This window comes from Thalassophryne amazonica, chromosome 9, assembly GCF_902500255.1.
Source record: "Thalassophryne amazonica chromosome 9, fThaAma1.1, whole genome shotgun sequence".
In the NCBI taxonomy this organism is placed as follows: Eukaryota; Metazoa; Chordata; class Actinopteri; order Batrachoidiformes; family Batrachoididae; genus Thalassophryne; species Thalassophryne amazonica.
The window spans coordinates 104,128,936-104,147,572 of NC_047111.1; the positions used below are offsets into that span (position 1 = coordinate 104,128,936).

General features: G+C 41.3%; 1 protein-coding gene across 5 annotated transcripts in view; it reads right to left on the reverse strand.

The window, feature by feature from the left end:
* Positions 1–18,637, reverse strand: part of robo3 (roundabout, axon guidance receptor, homolog 3 (Drosophila)) — a 539,598-nt gene that overhangs the window by 18,870 nt on the left and 502,091 nt on the right. For 2 of the 5 annotated variants that reach the window (XM_034178891.1, XM_034178887.1), the window contains 7 exons: positions 17,585–17,824; positions 17,160–17,199; positions 16,821–16,960; positions 13,996–14,274; positions 9,930–10,077; positions 7,189–7,407; positions 2,826–3,016 (listed from right to left, as the gene is read on the reverse strand). In XM_034178891.1, coding sequence (XP_034034782.1) covers positions 2,826–3,016; positions 7,189–7,407; positions 9,930–10,077; positions 13,996–14,274; positions 16,821–16,960; positions 17,160–17,199; positions 17,585–17,824 — 1,257 coding nt within the window. Of the gene's footprint in view, positions 1–2,825; positions 3,020–7,188; positions 7,408–9,929; positions 10,078–13,995; positions 14,275–16,820; positions 16,961–17,159; positions 17,200–17,584; positions 17,825–18,637 lie in introns of all 5 variants that reach the window. The other 3 variants (XM_034178888.1, XM_034178886.1, XM_034178890.1) reach the window with 2 other exon arrangements.

An 18,637-nucleotide genomic window follows, 5' to 3' on the forward strand; every position in this document is an offset into this window, starting at 1 on the left:
GTCACAGTTTCACAGTCAAGTCATGTCCCTCAGTAAACTCAAAGACAATGCAACGTCTTTGATCTGAGAGTCTTCTCTGAGCATATCTGATTGTTTAGCTTGCTGGATAAGCTTTTTCAAGCACGAAGAGTGAGGCCAGTATTTTATATATATATATATATATATATATATATATATATTTTTTTTATTATTTTTTTTTTTTTTTCTGGCCTTTCTCTCTGACAAGGATGCGCAAGCCTGTTTGTGATTTTAACAAGCTGGAGATGCTGGTCAGCAAATCTGTTGCTCACTTCTCCCACTGTGAGTCTCTCCTTCAATATGCTTCAGTCCCTGACAAACCCACGGATGCACGCGCGCACACACAAATGTCTGCCGATTCACAGGAGTGTTTGTGTCAGCTGATTTCATCAAGTCTGTGTGCGAAAAGAGCCAAGTGCAAATGTTTGCACAGGCATGCCTGGATATTGTCGTCGTTATAATGATATCTGAAATGACAAAAGTGGACAGACTGCTTTGAATAGAAAATTCCATAAACATGATCAGCAGGTGTGCCATTTTTTCCCCAAAAGGCAATGTAACTTTGCAGTGACTGCTATATAATGAGCTCCTCCAAAAACAACAAAGAATCTTGCACACGCTGGGAAAATCAGAGCAAATTCCTGTTATTCCTGTTCTTTAAAATGAGACGCAGCAGTCACTCGTTACCCAAACTCTTTGCATTTGGTAAAAATCCACTGGCAAGTATTTTTGAAATTACATTCACGTTTTTAAAATGACACTGCATAGGCAAAAGCGTCAAACTTCAAAGAATATTGCATCAAAGTGCAGTTTGTCACATTTCATTTTGGGAACTGTCAGATTAAGTGAAAATGAGAAGAGCCCTTGCAAAATCCCTATTATTACAACCCCAATTCCAATGAAGTTGGGACGTTGTGTAAAATGTAAATGAAAACACAATACAATTATTTGCAAATCCTCTTCAACCTATATTCAATTGAACACACCACAAAGACAAGATATTTAATGTTCAAACTGATAAACTTTATTGTTTTTGTGCAAATATTTGCTCATTTTGAAATGGTTGCCTGCAACACATTTCAAAAGAGATGTGACAGTGGTATGTTTACCACTGTGTTACATCACCTTTCCTTTTAACAACACTCAATAAGTGTTTGGGAACTGAGGACACTAAGTGTTGAAGCTTTGTAGGTGGAATTCTTTCCCATTGTTGCTTGATGTACGACTTCAGTTGTTCAACAGTCCGGGGTCTCCGTTGTCATATTTTGCGCTTCATAATGCGCCACACATTTTCAATGGGTGACAGGTCTGGACTGCAGGCAGGCCAGTCTAGTACCCGCACTATTTTACTACGAAGCCACGCTGTTGTAACACGTGCAGAATGTGGCTTGGCATTGTCTTGCTGAAATAAGCAGGGACGTCCCTGAAAAAGACGTTGCTTGGATGGCAGCATGTGTTGCTCTAAAACCTGGATGTACCTTTCAGCATTGATGGTGCCATCACAGATGTGTAAGCTGCCCATGCCATGGGCACTAACACACCCCCATACCATCACAGATGCCGGCTTTTGAAATTTGTGCTGGTAACAATCTGGATGATCTTTTTCCTCATTTGTCCAGAGGACACGGCGTCCATGATTTCCAAAAATAATCTGAAATGTGGACTCATCAGACCACAGCACACTTTTCCACTTTGAGTCTGTCCATTTCAAATGAGCTCGGGCCCAGAGAAGGCGGCAGTGGTTCTGGATGTTGTTGATGTATGACTTTCACTTTGCATGGTAGAGTTTTAACTTGCACTTGTAGATGTTTTCTGAAGTGTTCCTGAGCCACGGTAAGATCCTTTACACAATGATGTCAATTTTTAATGCAGTGCCGCCTGAGGGATCGAAGGTCACGGGCATTCAGTCTTAGTTTTCAGCCTTACTGCTTACGTGTAGAAAGTTCTCCAGATTCTCTGAATCTTCTGATTACACAGTAGTGCTCAGAATAATAGTAGTGCTATGGGACTAAAAAGATTAATCCAGGTTTTGAGTATATTTCTTATTGTTACATGGGAAACAAGGTACCAGTAGATTCAGTAGATTCTCACAAATCCAACAAGACCAAGCATTCATGATATGCACACTCTTAAGGCTATGAAATTGGGCTATTAGTAAAAAAAGTAGAAAAGGGGGTGTTCACAATAATACAGATTGTGCCTGCACCAGGGAAGTCTCAAATACCCCAGGAATGGATGGACTAAGAAACAAGTTTCCAGCTTCATTATTTTTTATTTTAGGAATTTTTTGTTCTCAAATTTCTAATTTTGCGGTAATTTTGGAGCATTTTTATATGGTCCCTTTATATGTACCCTTTTTTCATTTTGTTAGACATGGCACAGTTTCAAATAAAAGAACACTACTATTAAAAGAACACTACTATTATTTGTCATGTATTGTCATATTTTGATATATTTTGATATATTTTAATGAAAAGTAGTTTTAATTGAGTATATTACATCGGGTAAAAATCACCCGGCATTAGTGATGGTGTTACTAATTTGAGCAATAGTGTTCTAGGGTTAAGAGTGTGCATATCATGAACGCTTGGTCTTGTTGGATTTGTGAGAATCTACTGAATCTACTGGTACATTGTTTCCCATGTAACAATAAGAAATATACTCAAAACCTGGATTAATCTTTTTAGTCACATAGCACTACTATTATTCTGAACACTACTGTACAGTGTGCGGATTAGATGAGTAACAAAAAAAAAACAGTTGATGGTGTGGATATGCAACTGTGAGAGCACAGGCTGTGTTTTTACCAGGTGTTGTTGCGCTGTTGTCGTCATTCAGAGTTGCACCCTGGCTGTGGAGACAGCGATGGGCAGGACTTTGGAACTGCGGCGTTCCAAACTCTGAGCCATGATGCAGCTGTCCAGGGAGGTTGGGGTTGGATTGGGTGAGTGTTGGACTGGGTGCCTGGGGAACTGGCACTGGACCGCAGGGAAACCGTCTGCTGTATGGAAATAAAGACATTTCACTGGAGGGAGGGGAAAAAAGAAAGGAGCCTGGAGTAAAATGAACAAATGTGGACTCGATGTACATCATTCACGTGAAGCAGGGGTCACCAATCCTGCTCCTCGGGTCCCTCTCCCTGCTGCACCAACTGTTAATAAACTCAGCCAATCAAGAACTCAGCCAATCAGGAGCTAGAAAAACTTGAACTTCATGAATCAGCTGTGGTAGACGTGGAAAAAACAAGGAGGGTAGGTGATCACCAGGAGCAGGATTGGTGACCACCTGATGATAGGTTTGGCATAAAGTATGAGGATACAGTATTCCCAGGAATTGTTCAGTACTCTGTAACTTTACTGCAGAGTTTGTACAGCCAAAGGGGGGATAATAGCGTTTCCAAGAATATAACGATGGTTAGAGAGGTCGGTCCACCTACACGACAGCTGGAAGTATTTCAATATGTTTATCTGATGGAAAATTTTCCACATGGTCAGACTATAAAACACTGTGGGAGGAAAAATGAATTAAGAGGACATTATGATTCCACTTGGCAACACACAGATTGAAAAAAGGAGAATTGAAGTCAATAATGAGCCTGTCAGCGCCAGTGTGCTGCAGGCTGCAGTTCACTGTTCTGAAGAATTCATTACGCAGACTCAATGACTGAAGTTAATATAAAAAAAGGAATTCTGTGTATCTGAAGTACTCATGAAGCTCTTGATGATGATGGTGATCGTCCGTCAACTGCTCCCCCTTCTCTTTGACATACCCTGCATCAGTCGTCTGCACAGGCACAAACTATCTCATTCTGCCTGCCAGCTTGCACACTTTCCCTTTCACTCTTGCAGGTAGCATTTGTGATGCACGTCTCCACTCCCGCTGTTCTTCACTGCTCTAACACACTCTCAATTACTTTCAGCTGACCTCAAGTATTTAAACTCCTACAGCTTTACCCCCTCTGCTCCTTGCAACTCACCCTATTGCTTGTAGGCAAAATAATATTTTGGAAGAGTGTGACTATGAAGGCTTGGAAAGGAAGCAGAGGCAGGTTAGCGATTTCAACAGGACACCCGCGATATGGATACAGGACTTTAAAACTGTTAGCAGTGTGTATACTTGCCTACTTATATTTTGTATTTTTGTATTGTCAATTGTGTTGGTAGCATAGCCCAAGCAGTGGGTCACCCCTTTGAGTCTGGTCTGCTTGAGGTTTCTTCCTCAAATCATCCAAGGAGTTCTTCCTTACCACTGGCACCTGTGTGCTTGCTCTAGGCATTGGTAAGGTTAGACTCTTACTTTTGTGAAGCACCCTGGGGCAGCTTTCTTGTGATTTTGCGCTATATAAATGAAAATAAATAAATTGATAAACTGAATTACTGACTGTGGTCGGACAAATAAAATAAAAAGAAACGCAAATGTCAGGCTGGCAATCGGATGTTTTATGACTGTCATGTGGAACTTGGGAATATCAAGGCAAATGAAGCCTCAAACAGCGTAGGACAGCATGATAACATTCTGTGTGGTTGCTGTGTGCCACTTCAGGAGAACTAAAATTAGCGGGATACCACTTTGTTGCAAGGTAAAGATTTATTGTTTATTACTTAGTTTGTCCGGTCTGGTTTACGCTTACAGTATGTACAGGCGAGCCTCATTAACTCACGCAGACATAAGTCACGATTTGGCTTTACTCATGGTCGATTTGTGGACCCAGAAAATTCAGACTACCGTATAAAAGCCAATTTTGATTTGACTGTTTTGACTGTTTGTGCCTCGGCTGCAAGTATGAATTCCAGCCCAATCTGAACGAGAGGGAAGGATGTAAAGAGGAAGGTCACATCAAGATCCGTAAATGAAAACCTTTACATCATCCAGAATCATCCACACTGATGGAGCCATCATTGCTGAAGTGCATTAACCAAGGAGGAAGAGAAAGATCCCGAACCCACTCCAGATGAAGAAATCATCACCATCCAGGAAGGAATCACACTTCAAATGGTCAAAACTATTATAATATGGCAAGATTTTTTTGGTCAACCTTATTAACTCGTGGTTTCAGATAAATGGACTGCATTTATATAGCGCTTTTCCATCTGTATCAGATGCTTTACAATAATGCCTCGCATTCACCCTGATGTCAAGGTGCTGCCATACAAGGTACTCAGTACACACCGGGAGCAACTAGGGGATTAAGGACCTTGCCCAAGGACACTTAGTGATTTTCCGGTCAGGCTGGGATTTGATGCGAGGATCCTCTGGTCTTAAGCTAAATGCTTAACCACTAGACCATCACCTCCCCAGATAACTTGCGGTCCAATTTTGTGGACCCCAACTCGCGCGAGTCAACAAGGCTCACCTGCATGAGATCACTGCACAGGTTAGAACAAAACCAGACAGAAGTATGGCTGGCTGCAATATTGCACCCCCTATGGTGGTGCATAGGTGCAACCTGGTCTCACAGCAAGTTGTGATTCAGCAGCACGAAATATACATTAACCTACTGGTTCGTGATATTGTGACTAAAAGCACCTAATTTTCGTCACGGCAGCACAAATTCATTCTAATTCATTCCATGATGGCTGCATGAAATTAAAAGTGAAGCGGGGGGGGTTATGGTTAGGGTGGGGGGAAAGAGTAAGATTAGGTTATGATTAAGGTTAGAGTCGGGGGTAGGGGTAGGGTTAGAAATAGTGAGTTAAAAAAAACCCATCACGACCGAGTGACAGAGGCATGAAAATACAACAGCAATAAGTGTCTTTTCAATTTTAAAAAATTAAAATTTGCATGTGCACGCTGTATTTACAGGCCAATACTGTCGGACGCTCAACTCGACAGAACATTCACATGTGGAGCTGAGCTTCCTCACTGATGAAAACGCACCCAAGTTTTGTCTTTATATGAAAATACAACAGCAATAAGTCTCTTTCCAATTTTAAAAAGATAAAATTTGTTGACAGAACACCAGTTCTTTTCGAGAATCGTTAAGAATTGATTCGATCCACCGACATCAATAGCCTTTTTGCTTAACGATTCCCTTATCGGTCCTTCAGAGCGGCCTTTGTTTTTCAGGGTGTTTTATCAAAAAATGATCATTTCTCTACGCTGATTGCAGACCCTGCAGTGTGTCGGCAATCACTGCTTCTGCAGTGGCTCTGCTTGAAGCAAAGAAGCAGTGCTCCGACCCGCTGCTTCGTTGGTTCTCTGCTTCGCTGCTTTTCAGAAGTGGCAAGTCCTCTTTTTAACCCCTCTCAAAGCCATTTAAAGGTGTCAATTGTGAGTCACTTTTGTGCGGATAAAAGTCACTAAATGGGACTCGTTTTTTCACGGGCAAGGAACGAGAATCGTCCTCTGTTCCGTTCGCACAGGTCCAAATACTGCGTCGCTCTCTGCCGAGTCACATTAGAGTCCAGCCGGAATGAATAACTTCAAAGTGAATCACTGTTTTAAATCAAATGACACCTCTTTTCAAACTACACCAGACTAAATTTTTTTTTCCTTCAAAAATGAGACATCCTGCATTCTGTACATTGATGCTGATGTGCAGTGCAGCCGTTTGCAAAATCTCAGCTCAGAGGTATGACGTTAGATTTGTGTCAATAATGTCTAAAAGGAAATGCTTTTGAGAAAAACTACAGATTTTATTTCTATTTATGTCCAGAGATCAAGGATCCAATTTCATATTTATTTACTTTAAGACTGAATAAAATGTTACTGACATAGAAAACCTGTAAAGCCTACTTTTAGTACACAGAAAGTTCACAGGAGGTATTGATAAGGGAGTCGATAAGGAATCGGATCAATAAGCGGAAACGATAACGGCATCAATATCAATAAAATGTTATCAATACCCATTCCTCGTCCCGCATCTTTTCACCACCACCACTATCACCCAGGACTGGTCTCACCTCCATCCTGAATTTCATACAGCAGTTCTTTTAATTGTCTGTAGATATTCTGATCCTTGGTTTTCTCCTCACTCTCTTCCTCACATCCAAAGTAATCAGAAAGACCATGTCTGATGCTATACACTTTCCCATCTATTTCAGGAGGCATCGCCTGCACAAGACATAGTCCACCTGTGTACACCTTCTTTCACTCTAAAAACAACGCTGTGCAAGCAAATAAATGAGCAAAGTGTTCCGAGTACACGTTCTGTAAAGGCTGTGTCAATACCGCGTCTGCTGTTGGCTGTCTGGTTGGTTGAGGCGGGGCAGGTCGTGGGGAGCTCTGGTCTCCTCATGGGGTGATGGTGTGAGCGTAGCAGTGCTCTGATGACTATAGGATGTAGTTGGAGAAGAGGCGTTATTATTCTGGAAAGCAGAGGGTCCATCCTCACAGCCTTCAGTCAGGTATGTCCTCTCTGGCAGCGGAGGACACCACTCTTCATCCGAGCTACAAAAGAGGAGGACAGAGGTGCAGATATAAAATACAATAGATATACAGTAGTGTTCAGAATAAAAGTAGTGCTATGTGACTAAAAAGATTAATCCAGGTTTTGAGTATATTTGTTATTGTTACATGGGAAACAAGGTGCCAGTAGATTCAATAGATTCTCACAAATCCAACAAGACCAAGCATTCATGATATGCACACTCTTAAGGCTATGAAATTGGGCTATTAGTAAAAAAAAGTAGAAAAGGGGGTGTTCACAATAATAGTAGCATCTGCTGTTGACGCTACAAACTCAAAACGATTATGTTCAAACTGCTTTTGTAGCAATCCTGCGAATCACTAAACTAGTATTTAGTTGTATAACCACAGTTTTTCATGATTTCTTCACATCTGCGAGGCATTAATTTTGTTTGTTTGGAACCAAGATTTTGCTGGTTTCCTAGTGTGCTTGGGGTCATTGTCTTGTTGAAACACCCATTTCAAGAGCATGTCCTCTTCAGCATAAGGCAACATGACCTCTTCAAGTATTATGACATATCCAAACTGATCCATGATACCTGGTATGCGATATATAGGCCCAACACCATAGTAGGAGAAACATGCCCATATCATGATGCTTGCACCACCATGCTTCACTGTCTTCACTGTGAACTGTGGCTTGAATTCAGAGTTTGGGGGTCATCTCACAAACTGTCTGCGGCCCTTGGAGCCAGAAAGAACAATTTTACTCTCATCAGTCCACAAAATATTCCTCCATTTCTCTTTAGGCCAGTTGATGTGTTCTTTGGCAAATTGCAACCTCTTATGCGCATGTCTTTTATTTAACAGAGGGACTTTGCGGGGGATTCTTGCAAATAAATTAGCTTCACACAGGCATCTTCTAACTGTCACAGCACTTACAGGTAACTCCAGACTGTCTTTGATCATCCTGAAGCTGATCAATAGGTGAGCCTTTGTCATTCTGGTTATTCTTCTATCCATTTTGATGGTTGTTTTCCGTTTTCTTCCACGCGTCTCTGTTTTTTGTTTTGTCCATTTTAAAGCATTAGAAATCATTGTAGATGAACAGCCTATAATTTTTTGCACCTGCGTATAAATTTTCCCCTCTCCAATCAACTTTTTAATCAAACTACACTGTTCTTCTGAACAATGTCTTGAATGTCCCATTTTCCTCAGGCTTTCAAAGAGAAAAGCATGTTCAACAGGTGCTGGCTTCATCCTTAAATAGGGGACACCTGATTCACACCTGTTTGTTGCACAAAATTGACAAACTCACTGACTGAATGCCACCCTACTATTATTGTGAACACCTCCTTTTCTACTTTTTTTTACTAATAGCCCAATTTCATAGTCTTAAGAGTGTGCATATCATGAATGCTTGGTCTTGTTGGATTTGTGAGAATCTAGTGAATCTACTGGTACCTTGTTTCCCATGTAACAATAACAAATATACTCAAAACCTGGATTAATGTTGTTAGTCACATAGCACTACTATTATTCTGAACACTACTGTAGCTAGATTATAACTTGATTTGTTCTTGTAACATACTGGACTGGTATAGCATATCTGGAAAGTATTCACAGCACTTCACTTTATCCACAATGTCTTATACTACAGCCTTGTTAAAAAATGGATTGAATTAATTTTTTCCCTCAAACTTCTACTCACAACACTGTGCATGCTTTCTGTACCCTTTCTCAAAATTGTGCCTCGAGATAATCCTGTCTCAGAGGTCCAGAGTAAATTCTTTTGACATTATGCTTGGTTTGTGCTCTAACATGCAGTGTCAACTGTGGGACCTTATATGTAGACAGGTGTGTCTTTCCAAATTATGTCCAATCAACTGAATTTACCCTAGGTGGACTCCAGTTAATCTGTAGAAACATCTCATGGATGATCACTGGAAACAGGATGCACCTAAGCTCAATTTTGAGCTTCATGGCAAAATCTGTGAATACTTATGTACATGTTATTCCTTGTTTTTTTTTTTTGTTTGTTTGTTTTGTTTTTAATGAATTTACAAAAATCTAAAAACTTTTTTCGCACTGTTATTACGGGGTATTGTGTAAACCTTTGAGTAAAAAAATTAATTTAATCCATTTTGGAATAAGGCCTGTAACATAAAATGTGGAAAAAGTGAAGCACTGTGAATACTTTATGGATGCACTGTAACTATGAGGCTAGTTAAACATAAATGTTGTTCGTTCAGGCTTGAGTTAACAAATGTTGCCGTTGGCAAAACTGCAGGAGTGTCAACTTGAATGGGATTTTGGCTCCAAATGCAATACAGAATGTAGATTTGTTCTGGGGAGGTGACAGTGACTGCTAAAGTAGACAAGGCTAATTTTGTTTAACCAGCAAAATCACTAACGCAGTCAACCAAAGCCAGAGTAATTGAGTTGTTAAAGCCAGAGGTGTAAGAAACATGTTGGGTTCAATACTTAATTTGCCTGTTAAGAGAAGTGACAGTTTAAATAATGGTGAAGAGAAATGCAAAATTACAGAGCCGTGCCAGACTCACCCTATGTCCATATCCTCATGCTCTGGAGGCTGGTCATCCTGGTCACAGTGTTCTAGCTCGTCACATGGGAGAGGAGGTGGCAAAGCCTCCATCCAGGTCAAAGAAGGGGTCTTGACAGCTTTTCCCATGGCCTTTTGCTTTGGTTTACCTACAAAACGCAATGCCTTACTTGAAGAAGACTGAAGATAGAACAGTTCAAAATAACAATACATTGTCTTAAAAAAAAGTGTTGCCCATGTTGGTTGGACTGAGTGGCTAAAACAGTCTTGTTGTAGTGACTCCACATGAGTATGTATATTTATTGTTATTACTACTGGATGGATGCTAGTTTCATGTTACTCCAACGGCAGACTAAGTCACGAATGCCTGCAAAGGAAACCTTGAGCAAAGCCAAGTTTGCTGACCTTCAACTGTGATGTAACCAATTACTGTTTGGGAATAATCAGGAGCAGAAAAAAATCCAATCCATTATCAGGCATGGATCAGATACTGACACCACTCACTTATCAGATCCACTTTCGGATCCAAGCAGTCACCACATCATATGGCAAATGATGTGGTGAGCCTACTTTGCTTCTTAATCACTAATGTGGCAAATATAAAAATAACATTATAAATTGCAGTTGTACTTCAGGCAGAAACTGATGTACGAGGTCTGTCCAAAAAGTATCGTACCTTTTTATTTTTTGCAAAAACCATATGGATTTGAATCACGTGTGATTGCATCAGCCAAGCTTGAACCTTCGTGCGCATGCGTGAGTTTTTTCACGCCTGTCGGTTGCGTCATTCGCCTGTGAGCAGGCTTTGAGTGAGCAGTGGTCCACCCCTCTCGTTGGATTTTTATTGCGAATAAACGTCTGAACGATTTGGAGCTTTGCTGCATCAAATTTTTCCAGAAACTGTGAGAGACCTCCAGGTGTACACCATTCGGAAAATTTAGATGGCTTTCAGCGCCGATTTTATGGGGATTACACAGATTAAGGAGTGCTCCAGCCAATTTAAAGACCGCCCACAGTGTCTGAGAGTGCGGCGCGCTCCGAGCGCCAATCGACAGGCTCAAACCCCGCTGAAACAACCACATAATTTCCAACGTGAAGGCTTTGTTGATCCAGGACGTCGTCTAACTTTCACAAAAAAGGCAGAAGGCGTGGACATCAGCACTTTTTCGGCACATTCTACTGTTCCGGTAGTTTTTTTCATGGAAAGATAAGCGGAGGATTGCGCCACCATGCCGCTCATGGCGCGGGACAAAACCACCTCCGTGTTGGTCTCACAGGACGGCTTTCAGATGGCTCAGACGGCTTCTGGTTGCTTTTCAGTCGTGTGAGTATCTGAAAAATTGTGCATGAGCTGGACATGCCCCAACATGTCCTGTGAGGCTTCATCACGGCGTTGCTTTGCGCCATGCAGCTCCGCCGCGGCACGTGCAGTTCCTCCGCTCCTCTTTCCATGACAAAAACTCCTGTAACAATGGAATGTGCTGTTCATTTCTAAACTGGACGCTGTCTTGATCCGGTATGTCGTCTGACTAGCACAGGAATTGTGGAAGACGTGGACATCAGCAATTTTTCGGCACATTGAGACAGACGTGCGGAGGAACTCCACGCGTCGCGGCAGAGCCGCATGGCGCAAAGCACCGCCGTGATGAAGCCTCACAGGACATGTTGGGGCATGCCCAGCTCATGCACAATTTCTCAGATACATGACTGAAAAGCAAACGGAAGCCATCTGAAAGCCACCTGAAAGCCGTCCTGTGAGACCAACATGAAGGTGGTTTTGTCCCGCGCCATGAGCGGCATGGTGGCGCAATCCTCCGCTTCTCTTTCCATGAAAAAAACTCCTGTAACAGTAGCATGTGCCGAAAAAGTGCTGATGTCCACGCCTTCTGCCTTTTTTGTGAAAGTTAGATGACGTCCTGGATCAACAAAGCCTTCACGTTGGAAATGATCTGGTTGTTTGAGCGGGGTTTGAGCTTGTCGATCGGTGCTCGGAGCGCGCCACGCTCTCAGACGCTGTGGGCGGTCTTTAAACCGGCTGGAGCACTCCTTAATCTGTGTAATCCCCATAAAATCGTCGCTGAAAGCCATCTGAATTTTCCGAATGGTGTCCAGCGGGAGGTCTCTCACAGTTTCTGGAAAAATTTGATGCAGCAAAGCTCCAAATGGTTCAGACATTTATTCACAATAAAAATCCGACGAGCGGGATGGACCAGTGGTCACACAAAGCCTGCTCACAGGCGAATGACGCAACTGACAGGCGTGAAAAAACTCACGCATGCGCATGAAGGTTCAAGCTTGGCTGATGCAATCACACGTGATTCAAATCCATATGGTTTTTGAAAAAAATAAAAATGTCTGATACTTTTTGGACAGACCTCATATTTCATGTTTGATGAGTGCAAAAGGTCAGTTTGCACTGGACTCTCAATTCCATTTTAAATAGGGAGGGGTGTTATTTCAAAATTTTTTGAAATCTATAAATTTTTGCATGGAATATGGAAATACACATGGAATAAACCATAACAGTATAATTTTTGGGTCATTTGGTTCCAAAACCCATATGGACGGAGCGTTTGAAAATGTCAAGTAATGCGTGTGTCGTATATGTGCTGTTGACGCAGAAAACCACTCTGTTGCTTATAATTAGTTCATTGTGGCCATGTCATTCTTTACATGTGATGATTATACTCAACTGATGTTCCTGAAATAAATACTACATAGATTTTGTTTGTTACAGTTGATCGTTAACATATGTACTGAAATTAGTTTTTTTTTTATCAATTACTCTTAAAAAACACCAGATAGGTTTATTGTTACTATAGAATTTGAATATAAACTTGGGGTCAAACAAGATTTGGAGCCAAATTTCAAGTCTCTAGGTGCAGCGGTTCTCAAGATATGACATTTTCGTCTATATTTTGGCGATTTTTGAACCCGATATCTTCACTGGCTCCGTCCATATGGGTTTTTGGAACCAAATGACCCAAAATCTATCCTGCTATGGTTTATTCCGTATATATTTCCATATTCCATGCAAACATTTATAGATTTCCAAATTTTTTGAAATAACACTGCTCCCTATTTCAAAGGCGTTCTACACTGTGCAATACAGCCATTTCTATGAAAAACAGGCTTAATTATAGATGCTGCTGCATGACAGAGAAAAAACTATTGTTGTAAACATCAAGTGTATTTAATGAGATAACAGATGAGAAAAGAAAAAGTCTCTGTGCCAAACAGGTGAATCAGAACTCTTTGCTTTCTTGCACTGAGCACAAAGTACTTTTTACTGATCATTACTATGTCATTGATGCTAAAATCATTGTCACATTTAGGCAGAAATAAGTTTCATGAGAAATGCTATCAAAACTTTGTATTTGTTCATTCTGAACTGTGGTGTCTGACGGCTGAAACCCCACATTCAGTTAATTACTTTTGTATGTGTCGCTTGTCATGCTGCCTTCATGCGTAATAAAAACACACACAGGACATCCACACACATTCACAAGTAGAACAACACACATACACACCTCAGTGTGAGGATTATAATCAGTTTTCTGTGTCTAAAGTGCTGTGTGTCTCCACTGACAGAACGCAGCATCATTATACAGCAGCTTGTGTTAAGTATTATCAGGAAAAAAATGACTATTTTTCCCTAGATTTTCTGATATCTTATTGACCTAACAACTAATCAGTTAATCGGCAGTGTTTAATTAGTTGCAGCCTTATCAAAGTTGTTGGAGCAATCATAAATAGAACTTTCACCACAAACTGAGTTCTGAATGTTTTGAAAATTTTACTTATTTTCAAATTCTTTGGATGCTTATGTGAGTGTGGGAAAAGTGCAAGTGTAACATTTTGGCCTCGCTTATCTACCACGGCGGTCAAATATACCCTCAAGCAAGGCATTAATTCCAGCTGCTGTGTCAAAGTGTAGCTGAGTGGCAAAAACATGCCCAAAAATAGAAATTTGTAAATTCTTTTAAGACAACCTCTATCTTGAATGTAGTGCTGATGTTAGGACAGAATACATGGCAGGTTCAAGAAAACAAAAGCGGTTTTCTCACCAGTGCAGCGGTCCGGCTGAGCGTACTGAGATCCAGAGGGGCCTGGTTGGGTGATCCAGTGTCCGTCATCCAGCTGCTCACCGCTGTGAGCCGGTGCCTGTGTCTGACTGGTGAAAGGCACGATGGACGTGGAGGCATAGGGAGTGGTGTTGTGTTGGGCGTACGTGAAACTGTGCAGATCCTCACTGGTGGCATCGATGGTGCTGTAGATGGGACCCTCGGTAGAACCGCTCATGCTGTACTTCTCTGTCTGATTCAGGTAGTTGGAGATACCTGCTTCTGAATAGCGGGAGAGTATTTTAATCAGTTTTGGTAGTTCTGAAGCTTTACCCGAGTAGTTGATCTACACAAAATATTCAAGGATGTTGATAATTATCCACTGGTTAAAAAAAAAAAAAAAAAAGATTAGTTATTTATTTATTCATTTACAAGATGTGAGAAATTGATCGAAATCCAATTTCCCCAAGAAAGACAGAAAGGTTTAAACAATTTAAAAAGTCATCATATAGGGTTTAAACTGGGTGAAATGGCTCAAAACTGTTTCAAACTGTTTATCAAATCAAATCAATTTTATTTATATAGCGCCAAATCACAACAAACAGTTGCCCCAAGGCGCCTTATATTGTAAGGCAAGGCCATACAATAATTCCGGAAAAACCCCAACGGTCAAAATGACCCCCTGTGAGCAAGCACTTGGCAACAGTGAGAAGGAAAAACTCCCTTTTAACAGGAAGAAACCTCCAGCAGAACCAGGCTCAGGGAGGGGCAGTCTTCTGCTGGGACTGGTTGGGGCTGAGGGAGAGAACCAGGAAAAAGACGTGCTGTGGAGGGGAGCAGAGATCAATCACTAATGATTAAATGCAGAGTGGTGCATACAGAGCAAAAAGAGAAAGAAACACTCAGTGCATCATGGGAACCCCCCAGCAGTCTAAGTCTATAGCAGCATAACTAAGAGATGGTTCAGGGTCACCTGATCCTCACAGGAGAGGAGCCTGAAACCTGAAGGCTCTGCCTCCCATTCTACTCTTACAAACCCTAGGAACTACAAGTAAGCCTGCAGTCTGAGAGCGAAGCGCTCTATTGGGGTGATATGGTACTATGAGGTCCCTAAGATAAGATGGGACCTGATTATTCAAAACCTTATAAGTAAGAAGAAGAATTTTAAATTATATTCTAGAATTAACAGGAAGCCAATGAAGAGAGGCCAATATGGGTGAGATATGCTCTCTCCTTCTAGTCCCTGATAGCACTCTAGCTGCAGCATTTTGAATTAACTGAAGGCTTTTCAGGGAACTTTTAGGACAACCTGATAATAATGAATTACAATAGTCCAGCCTAGAGGAAATAAATGCATGAATTAGTTTTTCAGCATCACTCTGAGACAAGACCTTTCTAATTTTAGAGATATTGCGCAAATGCAAAAAAGCAGTCCTACATATTTGTTTAATATGCGCATTGAATGACATATCCTGATCAAAAATGACTCCAAGATTTCTCACAGTATTACTAGAGGTCAGGGTAATGCCATCCAGAGTAAGGATCTGGTTAGACACCATGTTTCTAAGATTTGTGGGGCCAAGTACAATAACTTCAGTTTTATCTGAGTTTAAAAGCAGGAAATTAGAGGTCATCCATGTCTTTATGTCTGTAAGACAATCCTGCAGTTTAGCTAATTGGTGTGTGTCCTCTGGCTTCATGGATAGATAAAGCTGGGTATCATCTGCGTAACAATGAAAATTTAAGCAATGCCGTCTAATAATACTGCCTAAGGGAAACATGTATAAAGTGAATAAAATTGGTCCTAGCACAGAACGTTGTGGAACTCCATAATTAACCTTAGTCTGTGAAGAAGATTCTCCATTTACATGAACAAATTGTAATCTATTAGATAAATATGATTCAAACCACCGCAGCACAGTGCCTTTAATACCTATGGCATGCTCTAATCTCTGTAATCTAATCCATTTTTGTAATTTATCCATCTAAGTTCAAGACAGCCTGCCTTTAAATAGTTTTAAATTGTTCAAAATCATATGGTGACTGGTTTATTGCATTGTTCATAAGTCTCCACAGATTTGATATTTTCACCACACGCAGATACACGTCTAACAGCCGAGTCCAGAATGCCACTAACAGCCTGGATCTTAGTCTTGATCCAGAACAACCACAATCAGGGTACTGATTCTGCAAACATCTCAGTATCATTTAAGAAGGTCAGTAAAATGTTTCATACTGAAAAAGGCATCTAAACCGTCACAATCCAACCCAACAGCCAGTCCATGCAAGCACTGAAGAAGTCAGTCCTATATAGCCTGAAGCAGAAGAGAGTTCATGATGCTCCCTGAACACGACACCAGTCCATCGCAGGTTACTGTTCCAGCCAAGGCCAGTACCCATTTATAGCTGTGTAGATTGGGATATGCTGATAAAGTGTCTTGTCCAAGGACACAGGTAGCATGACTGGGAAATGAACCCAGAAAAGATAAACTTGTTCAGTTGTTCAAACAAAATAAGTCATTTGTTGTTATTGCCTTTGGTTCAGAGAAATTCTAATTATCAGTTTTTTGCAGTCAAAATGATTAATTAGTTAATCATAAAAACAATCAATGTATCAATCTTTAAAGAAAATGCTTGGTAGTTGATCCCTATTTTGAAAAGCTCTTGAAAAAAATCTCTTGATCCAGTGCTTTAATTATGGCAGTCGTTTTCTTGTATATTACCTTCCAACTTCATTAAAATCTGACATTATCGTCACACAAAAATACACAACCAATAACAAATCATATGCAGTACACTGTGTTAGTACGCCATGTGACGAGTCCTACCATTGTAGTATCTCTCTGCTGTGTCGTGATTGGCCGTGCAGCATGTGACGGCCTCTTTGCCGCTGTGCACAAGGTTGGTGGTTGGCCATGAGTCTGCCAGCCATGGGTAGTTCCCCATGCTACCTCCTAGCACGCCAGGCCTATAGATGCATTTTGACATGAATATTCAAATGCAGTAAGATATGACAACAGACTGTCAAAGCAGAGAAGTAATTAGCAGAAAATACTGCAAGTCCAGTGAAAAAACATATCAGAAACATCCTCAATATAACAGTGTTTCCAGCTGCCTGTCGGTGAGACAGCCGGGCCAGAATATTGATGTAACTGGCGTGTAATTACCGTCCATTGAGTCCTGGTCCCTCTCCATGTGGGAAACCAACTGCAGAACACAGTGAGAGAAGATAATGAGGACTAAACTGACTCGTGCACGTTATACTTCTGTGGCCGACTTAGCTATCAGTTTCTTTTTGCTCAGTAAATCTATGTTTCTGCTAACAGGTCCTCTGATTTCCATGAAATATTTTCAGGTCTCTTCACAGGAAAGAGTCTGCAAGGTTTGATGTATGGACAGGAATATGTGGCAGTCGAGAAAAATCACCAAATATATGGACCCGACTGCTGACTGATGACTTTAGTGGTTCATTTTTCATAGTCCAAAGCCAAAGAAAAGCCTTCATTCACAAACCTCAGACTATTTCACAATTTTCAGGACAAAAATCAATAATGTCACACAAAATAGCACTCAGCATCCTAACGGACGTCACCTGCTGGTGTGTAAGCGAAGGAGGCGGTGTAGTGGCTCAGCTCTTTTCTCTTTTTGCGCCGGCAGTAAATCCAGATGCTAAAGCCCATGAGGATGACCCAGCAGGCCCCACCGATCCCGGCGATGAACGCCGGCTGCTTCACCACATCGGTAATCTGCTCAGCCAAACTCACACTGCTGTCTTCACCTCTGTCATTGTTCCCACCGCCGCCTGACAATGAGGGCTGCTCCAATGGCATTTCTGTGGGGTAAAAACAAAGGAATTTAAAGAGTGAATAAAAGCAAAACAACATTTTAAAGCCAGTTGGTGTATTTGTAAAAGCTTAAATGTTTTGGACATTTTAGCTCCAGTAACACCTTGCGTGAAGCAGGGGTGGTGGGCGAGTGTTTAGTGTGCTTGGTTTCAGTGAGGAAGGTTCCTGGTTCAAACCCACCCTTGCCTATTTTCTCCATGTCATATGGATTTTTGTCAGGAAGAGCAACCAGTGAAAAACTTGTGCTAAATCAACATGCAGATCAACATCAGATCTGCTGTGGCGGCCCAGAGTGAAAACAAGGGAGCAGCCAAAGGGCCTTACTTTTAAAACCATTGGGTTAAACAAATTCAGATGATGAGTACAACTTTGCTGTGAGGGAACATCAGCTACAAGTTGAGGATAGACCAGTTGTCTGTCTGGATGTTTGCTATCAAGGATTAAAAGACAGTTGGCCTGTATGGTAGAGTGGCCAGACAGAAGCCACTCCTTAGTAAAAGACACATTGCAGCCTGCTTGGAGTTTGCCAAAAGGCACCTGAAGGACTCTCAAACCATGAGAAACAAAGTTCTCTGGTCTGATGAGACAAAGATTGAACTCTTTGGTGTGAATGTCAAGCATCATGTTTGGAGGAAACCAGGTACCGTCCCTACAGTGAAGCATGGTGGTGGCAGCATCATGCTGTGGGGATGTATTTCATTGCCAGGAAATGGGAGACTAGTCAGATTCAAGATTCAAACAACTTTATTGATCCCTAAAAGGGCAATTCATATCACACCCAATTACCTCAGAATTAAGGC